The sequence below is a fragment of the Erpetoichthys calabaricus genome, chromosome 9 (genome assembly GCF_900747795.2).
Source record: "Erpetoichthys calabaricus chromosome 9, fErpCal1.3, whole genome shotgun sequence".
NCBI classification, from domain to species: Eukaryota; Metazoa; Chordata; class Cladistia; order Polypteriformes; family Polypteridae; genus Erpetoichthys; species Erpetoichthys calabaricus.
In genome coordinates this window covers 168,972,950-168,989,595 of record NC_041402.2, presented here as the reverse complement: position 1 = coordinate 168,989,595, position 16,646 = coordinate 168,972,950, and the positions used below count along the sequence as shown (strand labels likewise).

The 16,646-nt window shown below is 37.4% G+C and overlaps 1 protein-coding gene across 3 annotated transcripts in view; it reads right to left on the bottom strand.

Moving 5' to 3' along the window:
- Positions 1 to 16,646, bottom strand: part of LOC114658249 (neurotrimin-like) — a 702,230-nt gene that overhangs the window by 41,231 nt on the left and 644,353 nt on the right. For 2 of the 3 annotated variants that reach the window (XM_051931916.1, XM_051931915.1), the window contains exons 4-6: positions 14,957 to 15,088; positions 14,363 to 14,483; positions 5,357 to 5,508 (exon numbers count right to left, since the gene is read on the bottom strand). In XM_051931916.1, coding sequence (XP_051787876.1) covers positions 5,357 to 5,508; positions 14,363 to 14,483; positions 14,957 to 15,088 — 405 coding nt within the window. Of the gene's footprint in view, positions 1 to 4,095; positions 4,132 to 5,356; positions 5,509 to 14,362; positions 14,484 to 14,956; positions 15,089 to 16,646 lie in introns of all 3 variants that reach the window. The other variant, XM_028810397.2, reaches the window with a different exon arrangement.

Below are 16,646 nucleotides of genomic sequence, written 5' to 3'. Positions count from 1 at the left end.
CAAAAGGTTTTTTTTTTTTTTTTTGCTAAAATATTGTTAAATAAAAATCGGGAATGGTCTCCCCTAGACTTTCTCGTATACTCAGATATAGGGATGAATATTTGAGGAGTAAACCGCAAGACAATGATTATATTTTTATATCATGTACGTTAAAGAACCACCAACAACAAATTAAATTAATAATATATTGAACAATTTTTATGAAAGTAAAGTTGAGTAAAACGGACTCTGCGGCTGCATGAATAAAAAAAGTACCACTTCTGGTTAGCAGAAATAGCTCAAAAGTTGATATAAATCTATATTTTGTACCTAATACTTGTATGCAAAATTTGGTTGACCTAAGTGAAAGCGTACTCAGGTTATCGTGTTTACATACATACACACACACACAGACATAATTCCAAAAATGGTATTTTTGGACTCAAGGAGGTCTAAAACGTCAAGATTTATCAAAATCTCAACGTTAAATTTTTGCATAATTACAATACTTTCCCTACGAGAAACTAAATTGGACTCAAGGAGGTCTAAAGCTTTGAGATTCATCAAAATCTCGAGGTTGAATTTTTGGACGGTTACAATACCTTCCTTTGTGATAAACGGCCAGGAACCCTGCCCTGCCGGGATGCCTGGAGGAAGGAGAAACTGGGAGAGTAGCACTTCTTTTCCCTGGGTACCTGGCTGGTCCTTGATCCCTGGGGGACAGCACTTCTGGGACACCAGGAAGTGCTGACAAACCAGGGATGGTTTATGCCCGGAGTGCATCCGGGTACAAGGGCAGCACTTCCTCCACACTGGGGAGTGCTGCCAGAAGTTCATCGCCAGGCACCTGGAGCACATCTGGGACGGGATAAAAGGAGCCGCCTCACTCCATTCGGGGAGCCGGAGTCGGATGGAAGAAGGACAGAGCTTGCAAGATAGGAGTGGAGGCGGCCAGAAGAACCAAGGACTGTGCAAACGTGTAAATATTGTACATAGCATTTTAAATAAACGTGTGTGTTGTGGACATTACATTGTTGTGTCTGTCTGTGGCCGGGCTAGCTTCTTACACCCTATACTTCGTATACGAAAAAGTTAAAAACAGTGGAAAAGTAACACAGGGATAGTGCTTTTGAATTGAAGACCTGCCTCTCTCCATCATTTATTGGTTCCGTCTTTAATTCAAAAGTGCTACCCCATGTGAATGGACTTACTGAGATGGGAGTAGATTCATACCTAGTGGCATGGATCGTGGACTATCTTACAAACAGACCTCAGTATGTGCGTCTCGGGAACTGCAGGTCTGACATTGTGGTCAGCAACACAGGAGCACCGCAGGGGACTGTACTTTCTCCGGTCCTGTTCAGCCTATATACATGGGACTTCCAATACAACTCAGAGTCCTGCCACGTGCAAAAGTTCGCTATCGTGGGCTGCAACAGGAGTGGGCAGGAGGAGGATTATAGGAACCTCATCAAGGACCTTGTTAAATGGTGCGACTCAAACCACCTACACCTGAACACCAGCAAAACCAAGGAGCTGGTGGTGGATTTTAGGAGGCCCAGTCCCCTCATGGACCCTGTGATTATCAGAGGTGACTGTGTGCAGAGGGTGCAGACCTATAAATACCTGGGAGTGCAGCTGGATGATAAATTGGACTGGACTGCCAATACTGATTCTCTGTGCAAGAGAGGACAGAGCCGGCTATACAGTACTTCCTTAGAAGACTGGCGTCCTTCAACATCTGCAATTAGATGCTGCAGATGTTCTATCAGACGGTTGTGGCGAGCACCCTCTTCTACACGGTGGTGTGCTGGGGAGGTAGCATTAAGAAGAAGGATGCCTCACGCCTGGACAAACTGGTGAGGAAAGCAGGCAGCAGTGTGACATCTGTGGCTGAGCGACAGGTGATCAGCAGGCTCCTATCAATTATGGAGAATCCACTGCATCCACTAAACAGTATCATCTCCAGACAGAGGAGCAGCTTCAGCGACAGACTGCTGTCACTGTCCTGCTCCACTGACAGACTGAGGAGATCGTTCCTCCCCAAAACTATGCGACTCTTCAGTTCCACCCGGGGGGGTGGAGGTAAACGTTAACATTATTCAAAGTTATTGTCTGTTTTTACCTGCATTTTTATTACTCTTTAATTTAATATTGTTTTTTGTATCAGTATGCTGCTGCTGGAGTATGTGAATTTTCCCTTGGGATTAATAAAGTATCTATCTATCTATCTATCTATCTATCTATCTATCTATCTATCTATCTATCTATCTATCTATCTATCTATCTATCTATCTATCTATCTATCTATCTATCTATCTATCTGTCTGTCTGTCTGTCTGTCTGTCTGTCTGTCTGTCTGTCTGTCTGTCTGTCTGTCTGTCTGTCTGTCTGTCTGTCTATCTATCTATCTATCTATCTATCTATCTATCTATCTGTTAGTGGATTCCTTTCATTGTTATTTCTTAAAACAATATTTCAGAAAAAAATCTATATGGTTTGCACATGGTGAGCATATGACTGGATGTGGGGATTATGCAACTTGGGTAACATGAGATTTTTTTCATGGATGTTTTAATATTGTTTGATGGTGTCCAGTGTCAGTCCCCTCTGTGACCCATTCACAACACCAAACAGTGGTGACGTTGCTGCTGAAGAAAGAAGACCTCTGTGCATCACAGATTTAATGAATGGATCGTACCTGCGATTTTAATCTTGGATTTTTAACCTGTTTTTGGAGTATTTTTTTGATTGATTTTAACATTCATCAAGAACATTGTTTTTATTCTGGATAATTTATTGACTTTATTTATTATACAAGAAGGACTGCTCCGCACTTTATTTTGGAATACATTGGAATCATTAAAAGCACCAAACACCTTTAAGCACTGTAATCTTGCCTGTTTGTGTACTCATTGCAGTGGCTCACCTCGATACTTGACTATCGACAATCCGGGGTCCAAGAGAGTAAAGGCAACTGCAGCCAACCAGGGAGTAGTGATGGTAAACTAACGGAATATATTAGAGAATGATCTGAATTAATGTGCAGAGCAGGAGGAGTGAACCGTGGGAGTAGTTCTGGTCATGTATTGAATTTTGTATTTATTAATTTGTGTTGGGGAAAGAGGAACGGTTTACGGAATTAATTTGAAGAAGAACAAAATGTTCAGTTATATTATTGGAACTGCTTTTTCCTTAGGACATATTTTGATTGCATATTTGATAAACACACTGTTGTTCTGTATCTTTTTATCTGATTCAATAAACTTTTTTTTTTAATCTAAAATTATCAATCTCTTTTCCAAGGATATTTAATGCAGACACATTTTCAAGGTGTAATGATGAATTTACACTCCCAAATGAAATGGAGCTGCACACTGCTTAATCCGAAACACCACTGAACCCTTGCTACTGACGAGACAAATCTTGAAAACTCCAGGGGAAACTTGGGAAATCACTTTGTGTAGGCGGATGTGTCCCTTAGCAAGAGAGACGGACCTTCGACCTCCTTGTTTCAGGAGCAGTGCCTGTCCACAAAAGACCTGGTGATTACACTTGACATGTACATAAATGCAGACCCATTTATGTTGTTACTTACTTGGCAAAAGGTAAAAAAAAATGAGCCATGCCATGGAAAGAAGGGAAAACAGAAAATTATGAAAACAAATTAAATAAAAGCAACAATTACAGGAAATACTGACATTTCCACACTAATGAGGCCAGTATTTTGCATTACTTCCTTGATGGTATAACCACAAATTGAATATATTTTAATACATTTAAAAGCGTAGCTTAATGATTTGTACTCATTATTTTTAATGTTGTAACAATTAAACACTTATAATTGTTTGCATAATGTATAGCTAAAAATCTGAAGCAATATTAACAGACATGTCTACCAGTGGGAAGTTTTTCTTAAAGTGCTGCTTTTAAACCTCCACACCAAACCGCCATTTTAAGGCAGCAAAGCATTAAACAAATACAGCTGCTTATCAGTGTGGTGTTCCTCATTCGTGTGAAAATCTTAATATTCCTTCATGCAAATCCAGAAATGGATACAATCGCAACAGAATAAGGCAAGGTTGACTTACAATTGACATGACTAATAATACTAACCTTGTAACTGTGTTGAGCTTGTGGGCTCATTTATTTCTAAACCAAAAGGAACACATAGAATAAAATAAAGACAGGGCTACTGATTTATATCACTTGCCAATGAGCTGCTGAAACAATGACTCTAAAATGATAGTAAAAACAAGATTAAGTACTGAAATAAGAATTTTATAATTGCACATAAGGACAAGCAAAATATATTACACAATTTAAAAAATATTCTATTAAATGAGGTAGAAGGGTAATGAAACTGACTACATATTTTTGCAGGTTGGATAATAAAATTTAACAAGTTGTGTACTTAGAGAGTACTTTGGGGTGAGTCTATTCCTTCTAGACTGCAGATGGGCATCAAAATGGACATCTGAGCCAGGATCAAATATCATAAGAAGGAACAGAATTTGTGACTATTATCTGTTTGTCACATTCACCATAAGTGCAGAGCAAATTCAACTTAAAAGAAAACTCGGCCCAAAAATTCTATTTTTATATATTACTAACCCCATGTAGTTTTAAAAGCCACTAAAGTGATATGAGCAAAAAAATATATATTTTTCAGGTGCACAAGACCCTTTCTCATGCTCATTAGATAGTTACATTAGATAGAAGTCAAATGTTTCCTCTGTACACACAAAAACATCTTGTGAGCACATTGAAACCGAAATTTTACACTTTCTTGTGCACACTCAGAACTATAGTATCTTGTGAGTATAAGAAGGTGTCTCGTGTGCATGGAAAACTATTATGTACACACAAAAACTAAGACTTTTACTTTTTAAAAACATGAAAAACACCTTAACACAATTCTTCTGAAACACTGTTATAAAACAGCTAAGTCTTTATTAAAGAGCTGCAATTGAATTAGCTTTACTATGGTTGTAGACTGACCAGTTGAAGCCCATTGCAGATGAATTGCACAGTGCTATTCATTTTAAATGAAACGCCTTGGCTCTCTCATTTTACCCAGAAAAATATTTATGTTTTACATCCAACAGTAATACATATCTACTGTATTAATTAGATGTTTAATTTTATTACTGATAGATAGATAGATAGATAGATAGATAGATAGATAGATAGATAGATAGATAGATAGATAGATAGATAGATAGATAGATAGATAGATAGATAGATAGATAGATAGATAGATAGATAGATAGATATGAAAGCCATTATATAACAGGTGGATAGACAGATGTAAATATCTTCATCTATACTTCATCTAGACTGTTAGATTCCAGCGATCCTCCTCTGTATTACTCACCGTATAAGACTATGCTTGCATTTGCACTGCCTAATTTGTTGATTGCCACACAGGTGTAGTTACCATAGTCTTCCTCAGACACGTTGAAAAGGGTGAGCATTGAAACTCTTCCAATATTCTGAATCTGGACTCCGTTCAGTTTATTGAGGATCCTAAAAAAAGCAAAATTAAAGTTCATCATTGAATATTATTACAAAAAATGTTTTTTTTTTATTACCGTTAATTCTGTAGCACTTTAAAAAGTTATTTTAAATACATATCTTGTATTTTATCTCTTCATAACTAATCTTACATATATTTTTGTTTTAATCTGTACATATATATTCAAACATGATGGTTCATAACAAAAGATAACAGGCAGGTAGTACTGCAAAAAGTAAAAAAAAAAAGTTGATACAAGAGCAGTACTGGAAAATCATCAAAATGTGACATGGCCAGGCAGTGGCGAGCACATCGTGCAGTAACAGAAAGTAAGAAGTGTGCTGCTCTCGAGTTGCGTTTCAGCCATACACGTGGGCAGGGCAGGAGAGAGCAGAGATTCTTTGTGTTATTTCTTGATCCATAAATATGCTGCAATAACAAATACAGCATGCTGAACTGATAACATTGATAAATGAAACTCTGAGCCTGTCTGGAAAACATGGTTTTATAAAGAACCAAGAAAATAATAGATTATAATATGACTCTTAGGAACTGTGTTCTTTATTAGTAAGACTATGGGTAGATGGCTGCTATCATAGTTTAATGATTTATTGATGTATTTTTTTTTATATATATGGGAAATGCAAAAGCTTCTTCAGTATCCATAATGCCAGAACTGTCTATGTGCCTCTCCTAATCAGGTCCATTCCGTTGAACAGACCACAGGTGGACTCCAAACAAAGTGAAGAAAAATCTCAATGATGCTCAATAGAATCTGGCACCTCAGCCAAATTTCAAGTGTCACAGCAAAGTGTATGAATACTTGTGTCAATGTGATATTTCAATCTTTTATTTTTAACAAATCTGCCAAAAATTGTAAAATCCTGTTTTTGCTTTGACACTTTGGGATATTGAGTTTCACTTGGATGAGAGAAAAATTAATGTCAATGATTTTAGCACAAAGCTGCAACATAGCAAAATGTGTTAAATATGAAGAGATCTGAATTGTTTTGGAATTCACTCTATCATGTCAAATAATGCCTTATCTATCTATCTATCTATCTATCTATCTATCTATCTATCTATCTATCTATCTATCTATCTATCTATCTATCTATCTATCTATCTATCTATCTATCTATCTATCTATCTATCTATCTATCTATCTATCTATCTATCTATCTATCTATCTATCTATCGTGTCTTTCCCTTTAATGCATATATTTTACTTTGTGTCTATACTGTTTCTTTCACAACAAACAATAAAACCAAACTACAGGCAGCTCCCTCCTCAGTGATTCGTTCCTGTTTTCTGTCAATTGTCTGTCTCTGGCCTTACACTGGACAGTGACGTCACACCTGACCTCTTGACTGGCTCTCATATGCATGGCTCTTGAGTCAAATGCTGACTGGCTGTCTCTTCTTTCTCTTCAAAGTCTCTTCCAGGCATAACTTGCTTTCTTCTTGGTCTTCTCTGGTGCTCTTTTAAAAAATCTCAGCTTGATCACTTACAGAACATTTGTAATAATTAGCACTGTTTGCCAACATTTAGTTATATGTTTATTTATTTATTATTTGAAGGGAACATGAAGCCTCATCTGACTCCTTCTTGTCTGAACTTTTCCGTTAGCCATCTTGCAGGTCACCATGTTGAAGAGCTGGAATATGAAGTATGGATTTTCTTAAATTCATCCATGAATCAAAGAGCAGCCCCCAGGCGGAGCACATAAAGAACAGGAGGCAGTTTTCTCTCTAGAAAGGCCACAGAAGACAAAGGTCAAAGGCTGATGCATGTGGGTAGTTTCCTTTGAATGCTTTGTATTTATTGGCATGTTCCTTTAGGGTATGAGGTCTCGCTAGAAGGAGGGATGTTAAGAAAGTTCCTACAGTCCATAGACTGAAACCTTCTCACCAACAAGGCAGAAGGGGAGTGTGAGCTTTTTTGGAAACACTTAACAAACACACTTTGACCCTAACTTACTACAGCTTCATAGTGAACACTACAGACGGACTGTTAATCTACCATGGCATGTCGCAACGCCACCCAGTGTGTCCTGAATCTGATTAATGTTTGAACCTTCACTCTCAAATGAAATTAGAGAGTGCTGTGTGAAGAGCGAGTGTCACTGTCTCTGAGCTCTCACCGCAGCGCTCATGGAGCCATGCCAGACTGATATCGTCAGGGGAGGTACAACAATAAGACTTGAGAATCAAACAGAAGCAAGAGGAGGTCAACACTGGGCTTCTTTTTATAATGCTGAATATTTAGGAGCTTTATAAGAATTATTTATTCATAGCACAAATCTCAGGAAAATGTCAATAAAAGGGGGGAATTAAATAGTTGGAAAATGACCTTTTCGGGCTTTCCTGTCTCCATTCATATGACATTTAAACAACACGTTAATGACTTTTCAAAAAACGGCACTCATATAAAAGATTTGCCTGGCTTATACTGTGTGCCAGGATTTTTTTTTTTACATGAGAAACACACACACACACATATATATATACATACATTTCTGCATACATGCAGTATATGTTGTACATAAAATGTAATATTTTGCCAGCACTTTGCATTTGGTTTCATTTATTAAAGTGTAATTACTTAGTAATCGTCTGCCTGAAGCATTAGTTTATTCTGGTGTACCAATTCTGGAACTATACAGGCAAGGACGCCATAATATAGTTAAGCTGGAGTTACAAAGTAAGCACACCGTAAAATAGGAAAGCCTAATGAAATTGCAGTAAATGTCTACTAACCTGCACCATTGCTTGGCTAGTTACATTACATTGTAGTTAATTAATTAATAAGTAGTTACAGTATAAATACACCGCCTATGAAAAGTATTCACCCACTTAAAAGTCTCACATTTTATTGTTATACAACTTTGAATCACAGTGGAATTAATGTCATTATTTTGACACTGAATAACCGAAAAAGACTGTTTAATGTCAAAGTGAAAATTATCTCTCTATTATAATAAAAACAATCTTGGGAAGAGAGACAGGATGTGACTTTCTCAGAGAAACACTTTCAAGTCCCACGAGACAAGACATTGTGCCAAGAGATTTAACCAAAGACAAAGAGTAGATGACAAAGTAGACAAAGTCGTAAAGAATTCAAAAACGTTGTCGCAATACACTTGCAGAGCAGGTTAGAGATAATGGAAGTACAAAAATTAGAAAGACTCAAAAAATGATAGTAAAGATCACATTAGCGCAAACAAACAGAAATTATTAATCGGTGAAATAATGGAACAGTGAAAAGAGATCGAATATATTGTTCGGATTTAAACTTTAACTCTGAGACTTGTAGATCGTCTAATTCATGTTGCCATCAGGGAAAAGCAGTGTTTCTTCCCAATGAAGAAGCGTATCCGCGATAATTTGTTGTTTGGTGAAAGTGAAATCCCGCGAGAGAAAATTTCAAGCCCTGCGAGAAAAGACTTTATGCAAAGAGATTTGTAAAAATCCTGCCCGCATCTAAAATATTTACAACCATGCACACGATTCAATCATTTCTCATTTGTGTGAATGCTATTGTCAGACACAGTTCGTGTAGAGAGAAAGAAACAATATTTACTCACGGGCAGTTATATGTTGTGTTGTGACAATGTAATTCCAAAGCACAAAATCAAAAATTCAATGCGATATTGACGAAAAGGTAAAAGCGAAAAGAGATTGAATATATGGACATAGATGATATGACAGAAGTATGAAGATATTGTTTGGCTTTAAACTTTAAGTCAGAAACTTGTAGATCGTCTAATTCGTTTTGCCATCAGGGAAAAGTAGTGTTTCTTCCCAATGAAGAGAATTAAAAGTTTTGTTGTTTAGTGAAAGTGAAATCCACATACATGAGCGGCACAGACGCGAAGTGGCTGGCGGATAACGCAGGCAGGGGGTTTGGCAAGCATAGCGAGCAGGAGGCAAAGCCTCCTAGTAATTATAAATATTGAACACCACACATAAAAGGGTCATATAAGTGTTCAGTACTTAGTTGATACACATTTGGCAGCCATGACAGCCTTGAGTGTGTGTGCCCAGGCCTTTTTCTCTGTCAGCTTTGCACTACTGCACACTGGCATGTCCCCCTTCTTTTTCTTTGCCAAACTGCTCAAGCTCTGTTAGGTTACACTGGGATTGTGAGTGAGCAGCCTTTTTTAAGTGCAGCCACAGATTCTCAAGTGTAGTACAGTTACAGGACTTGGGACTGGACTCTGATTCTGAAACTCTAAGACATTGACATTTTTGTTTTAAAGCCATTCTTGTGTAGCTTTGCTTAGAAAACAAATCAAGATGTAGGTCTCCTGCAGACTACATCAGGTTTTCCACCAAGATTTCCCAGTATTTTGCTGCGTTCATTATGTCATCACAAGCCTTCCAGGGCTTGCTATAGAGAGGCATCCTTGGCGGTGCTTGGCCCCTTACTGTTTTTAATATACTTGCTCCCTTTAGGTGGAGTTTTTTTAAGAAATTTGGAATTGATTTTCATTGTTATGCGACGATACTCAGCTCTACATATCTACAAAGCCCAACTCTGTCCTTCCTCCTTCCTGACTCAACGATTGTCTATTTTAGGTAAAATCTTGGTTTTCTTCTAATTTCCTCCAACTCAATAGCCATAAGACAGAGGTTCTTCTCATTGGTTCCAAGTCTGCTTTATCAAAATCTAATAATATTTAACTTAATATTGATGGTACATCAGTCTGTCTATCTCTCGCCTCAGGTTAAGACTTTGGGGGTTATTTTGATAGTACTTTGTCTTTTGAATCCCCATATCAATAACGTTACACGGCCATCATTTTTTCAACTTCATAGCATTACACGCCTGCGACCCTCTCTCACACTAAATAGCACCACCATCCTTACTCATGCACTGGTCACTTCCCGCACTCGCTCCATTATACCTCTCTGACTTCCTACATGTTTATACCCTCAACCGCACTCTTACTGTAAAGTATGTCCTCTCATCACCACCCCTCTTCACGCCTGATCACCATGGGCTCCTAGGCATTTAGTTGTAGTGCTCCTCGTCTCTGGAACTCACTACCACAAAACATTCAGGACACAGATTCGCACAGATTCGTCTTAAGACTTATCTGTTCAGATTAGCTTACACTATATGACTTATTCTTATTGCTGTGTTTCTCAGTTCCATATACAGTATATATATATGTATGTGGACATGGATGTTTTTGTTGGTTTTAAAATTTTATTATCTGTACGGTGTCCTTGGGTGTTCAAAAAGGCGCCTTGAAATAAAATGTATTATTATTATTATTATTATTATTATTATTACTACTATCTATACAGGTAAATGCTGCCACCATCATACTTGTTCAAAAATCTCAATTTTTTTTACTTTCCAGCAACACATTTCTTTCACTATCTTCAAATTAGAAACTTTGTTAAACAGAACCTGCCCAATTTCCCTCATCTCCAACCTCCCTCTATGCTGGAAAAAATACTCATCAGTTAAAGACAAAATCTCTGCAATATATAAAACCATTTTACAGTCCCTCCTTTTTAAAGATCCAAGAGGACAATGGGAAAAGGATCTCTCCCTTAACATATCAGAAAAGGAGTGGAAGGTAGCAATGCAGAGAATTCACTCGAGCTCCATATGTGCAAAGCATACAATTATTCAACTAAAAATTATATATCGAGCACATCTGTCTCGCTTAAAATTATCCAAAATGTTTCCAGGGCAAGATCCAACCTGCAAATGCTGCAATCAAGTTCCAGCCTCACCAGGTCACATGTTCTGGGCCTGCACCAAACTAACATCATTTTGGACCAAAATTTTTAAATGCCTTTCAGACAGCCTTGGTGTCCCAATCTCTCCTAATCCACTAACAGCTGTGTTTGGTGGACTTCCAGAGGTGCTTAAAGTGGAGAAGGACAAACAAACTGTAACGGCCTTTACTACACTATTGGCACGTAGACTTATCTTGCTCAACTGGAAGAATCCTAACTCTCCCCTTTTAAGTCAATGGGTAACTGATGTTATATATTATTTGAAATTGGAAAAAATAAAATTCTCACTTAGAGGATCTGTGCAGAAATTTTTCCAAACCTGGCAGGATCTAATCAATAACATTTTAGAATAAGCTTTTAAAGCACCGAGGAAGCAGATTCTCTCCCTTTTTTGTCTTCTCCATTTATCTATATTCACTTATTACTCTATCTATTTGCTTAATTTTACTAGGTTTAATTTTTATTCTGCTGGCCATGCTCTCTTTCTCAGGGGTGATTTGTTTTCAATCCTATTCTTGTAAAATTGATGTATTTGTATGGAATGTTGTGTGATTTCAATAAAAATAAAAAAAAAAAAAAAAGCTCAAGTTTACCTTTATCAGACCACAGAACTTTCCTCCCACTGACGTCAGAGCCTCCCATGTGCTGGCAAATGTTTTCTGTGTGTGTTCTTTTAACAGTGGCTTTCTCTTTTCCACTCTCCCTTTAAGCTGCCACTGGGGAAGCACCCGGGTGACAGATGCCATTTGCACCATTTCTCCAGTCTCAACCACTGTGGCTTGTAACTCTTTCAGAGTTCTTACAGGTCTTTTGATGGCCTCCTTCACTTGTCTCTTTCTTGTATGATCACTCGGTTTGTGTGGACGGCCTAGTATAGGCAGATTTACAGCTGCACAATATGCTTTATATTTCTTCATGATTCCAAGAGACATTTAGTAAGTTGAATATGTTCTTGTCCCCATCCCCTGACTTGTGCTTTTCAGTCATCTTCTCACGGAGTTGGCTTGAGTGTTCTTTTGTCCTCGATATGTAGGTTAGGCCACCATACTGACTCCCAGAAATCAGGCCCTTCAGGAGCATTTAGACCACAGTTAACTGAAACCCCTTGACTCCAGACATATGATCTTGATTGGACTAATGATGTGACTTTTTCTGTTGATCAGTCAAAAAGGCTAAAATAAATCTGCTATCATTCGATGTTGTACTATAAGAATAAAAAATTGTCCAAAATGTCTCCAGGGCAAGATCCAACCTGCGAACGTTGCAATCGAGTTCCAGCCTCACTGGGCCACATCTTTTAGGCCTGCACCAAATTAACATCATTCTGGACCAAAATCTTTAAATGCCTTTCGGACAGCCTTGGTGTCCCAATCCCTCCTAATCCATTAGCAGCTGTGTTTGGTGGACACCCAGGTGGGCTTAAAGTGGGGAAAGACAAACAAACTGTAATGGCCTTTACTTCACTATTGGCACGTAGACTTATCTTGCTCGATTGGAAGAATCCTAGCCCACCTCTTTTAAGTCAGTGGTAACTGATGTTATATATTATTTGAAATTGGAAAAAATCAAATTTTCACTTAGAGGATCTGTACAAAACTTTTTAAAAACCTGGCAGGATCTAATCAATAATTTTTTTTGATTAAGCATTTAAATTGGGGGAAAGGATTTTCTTCCCCATCCTTTTATTTCTACTCTTAAAGTTTCACTCTGGCTGTTGGCCTTGCTCTTTCTCATGGGTTTGAACTTAGTTTTGCCAAGATTGACTTGCTTGTATGGAATGTTACTTGCTTTTAAGAAATTCAATAAAATGTTAAAAAGAATAAAATGTGAAAACTTTAAAAGTGGTGCATACCTAAAGAGAGTGAATACTTTTTATAGTCACTGTGTATAGTGTAATAAAACATAATGTAAAAATGTATAATGAATTGACCGACAATTTCCTGAATACTTTTAATCAATATCAATGTCATGGGGAGATGGACTCTGCAGCAGCAACACGGGGTGTAATGCAGTAACCATCTCGAGATAAGCCTCCAGTCCGTCACGGACCATAACCCTGCACACACTCATGCTCTGCCAAGCTAAATTGTCAGGCAGTGTAAAATGTTCTTCAGTGGTTGCTTTTAAGAATGAACGTTCACAAGAATGGAGACTGCTGCATAATGCGAGTGAGCAGGTCTTGAGTTCAGATCGAGTGAACAGACTTCATCAAGAAATCAGAGCCAAAGCAGATTACACACTAGGTGACATTTTGTATGAAAAACCTGGGAAACACTTTCCATTCAAGATCTCTTGCTAAAGTGTAATCACGCAAATCATTTCAATAGTTTTTTTTATTATTAGTGCTATAGAGGGAGCTATAAAATAATTACATATTTGGTATGAAAAAAATAGAAGTGTTCAGTAATTAACTAAACTAAAATGTATCTTAGCATTATTACTGTGTACTTACTATGCTATTCATGTAACACTACAAGTAACCTATTATACTTTTCTCATGGTTAATCCATCCATCCATTTTCCAACCCGCTGAATCTGAACACAGGGTCACAGGGGTCTGCTGGAGCCAATCCAAGCCAACACAGGGCACAAGGCAGGAACCAATCCCAGGCAGGGTGCCAACCCACCGCAGATGGTTAATCCTGATTGTGTATTTACTCGAATTACACCTTTACTTATCACTAGCTGTGCTACCAGTCTAAAATCTAAACAATGTAGACCTCAGTGTATTCAGCAATGATGTTTACAGTGCACCATCTATTAGAATATATTTTACAATCGATGTAGTAATAAAATGCTTTGCATTTTCATTCCAACAAATGGTGCATTAGAAGCATTAGCACTGTTTATACAAGTCCTATACCAAATAGCTTATAATAGAGACATAGCAACTGACGGACACACAGATACACAGACACACATAGAGACTTGTCTTTTAATGATGGTGGATAGTAAGGCTTCAATTGCAAAAGTAGTTAAGCAGGCAATTAGTAGTTAACTACCACACTATAACAGAAACTTGTTTTATTATGTTGGTATGGGAAATTGTTGGCTCTGGGAAATTGTTTAGTCTTTCCTTGAGAGTACTTCACTTAAAACATTTACCTTCTTTGATCTCTGTACCACTCAAATTTTGCAATTGGCATTGCGACCGCTTCACAGTGCAGAGTCCCTTTATAGCCCAATGGGACGCCTTCGTTTTTTGTGTCTGAGATGTATGGAGGGACTGAAAGGAAGAGAGATTTTAATATTACATTGGAAAATAACTGATTGCATTATTCATCCATTCTGTATTATAACACATCAATGCACATCTGCTTTTTCATTGGTGGCTATGTCTCAGGTCATCAGTCCTGGCACAGTCCTCACATTCAGACCACTGTTGGCCCTATATCTCTTATCTATTTATTAAAATTCTGTCTGAGACACATCTCACTGTCTTTATACACCAGCAGTCTCATACTAAATGTCAACTGTTTTAATGACCAAAATTATTTTTTTTATCGAAATAGGTGGGATTATACAATACCAATGATCTAAAATGGATATCATTTGCTTGTATAAAATATGAGAACACAGAGCGTTGTAAGGAATCAACAACAATTTAAACAAAGGAATAAACAAATCATGACCAAATGAATAAGGCAACTTGGCCCTGTCTTGGACTTTCAGAGTGGTAGGAAGAAGAGCCAAACTTACAGTTCACGGTCACTTCGACTCTCTGAGCAACACTGGCAGCATCGTTCACAGCCTTACACTCATACAGTCCAGAATCGTGTCTCGTAATCGACGTTATCTCCAGGAACTCTCCTTCAGAAACAGCGTCTAGGGCTAAGAAAAGGAAAAGAAAGAGAGAAATCAAATTAAACATCCATCGTGCTGTCCATTTGTTATTGAACCCCTCAAATTCAGGTCAAAGTTGAGCATAATGGTGGCATCGAGCACAAGGCATACTAGTTTATAATATCCAGCTTCTAAAAAAGTAAAATAAATTGATGCAACTGGAAGAAGAGTCTGTGAAGATGGGAACTCTGATGTTGGCTACAAAAGATTCCATGGTCTTAAGAGATCAAGATTGAACTAAACACCATGTTTGACACAAATCAAATACTGAACATTATCCAAAACAAACCATCGTCACCATAAGGCATACTGGTGGCAGCATCATGCTGCGAGGATGCTTCTCTGAAGCAGGTCCTGGAAGATTTGTGAGGGTAACAATGAATACAGAAAAATACTGGAAAATCCCAGAGAAAATTTATTCTACAGCAAGACGACACCATGTTTTGTATTTTTAATCAATTTGGACCACTTTGAAGAGATCTGTGTTCACCTTGACATTATGGAATCTTTTTTTTTCGATTATTGTCAAAAAAGCCAAATTCAATCCATTGTGAAACTTCTAAGATGGTGAATACTTTGCATAGGCGCTCTAAGAATTTAATATTCATCAAATACAATATGTGAAGTAATTTATACCAGGTAAAATCAAGCAGGTTGGAGACCTAAACTCTAAACTCAATAGTCTAATTCAGACGTCTGTCCAGGCTTGGACGGACGGACGGACAGACAGACAGAACTTTACTGTGTCTTCAGTAAGTATTCAGACCCTTTCACATTTTAAACATTTTTTATGTTGCAGCCTAATGCAAAATTTGCAATAATTACTAAAATCCTGTTTTCGTTTTAACAATCTAGAGTATCGAGTATTTTTTGATGATGGAAAAAATGAATATTAATATTCATGTAAGGCAGGAACATAAGAAATGTGAAAACGTGAAGAAATATGAAAACTTTCTGAAGGTACTGTGCTTGTCCTGTAAATTTAGCTTTTATTGAAGCTCAGGAAATACAAAAAAACAGAAACTATCCCCAGAAACACATAAAAATTAATAAATATAAAATATATAAAAATTAAAAATATAATATAAATAATTATAAAAAAGAGGAAATCTTCTGATTTGGCTAAAGATAGGAGAACAGTCACAGTGAAGCATTACAAAGATGTTTTGCTGTAGATATAAAGGAACCAAAGTTGTGTTTCTTGACCAACTTCTGTTGAAGTATTCAGTGTTAGTGTGTCACGGAGAGGATGTAGAGCATTGTCCATACTGGCTATTAGTTTTGTCTTCATTTTATCTTAAAAATTTAGAAGGTTAAACACAATCCAGTTCCTTGCAATCTGGAAGGCATTTATTTAACTGACCTGAGCTGTTGTTATCCTTTTGGACATGTTAAATTCGGAGTACTAACTTTACTTCATTCAAGTTTCTTTCTTTCACTTCTCTCTGGATGTGTGTGGGTGGTGGTATTAGATACGTTTTTCTAATCAGATGTAGAATTGTACACCCTACTGATATGTACTGGACTAACTGTAATGCAATTCTAA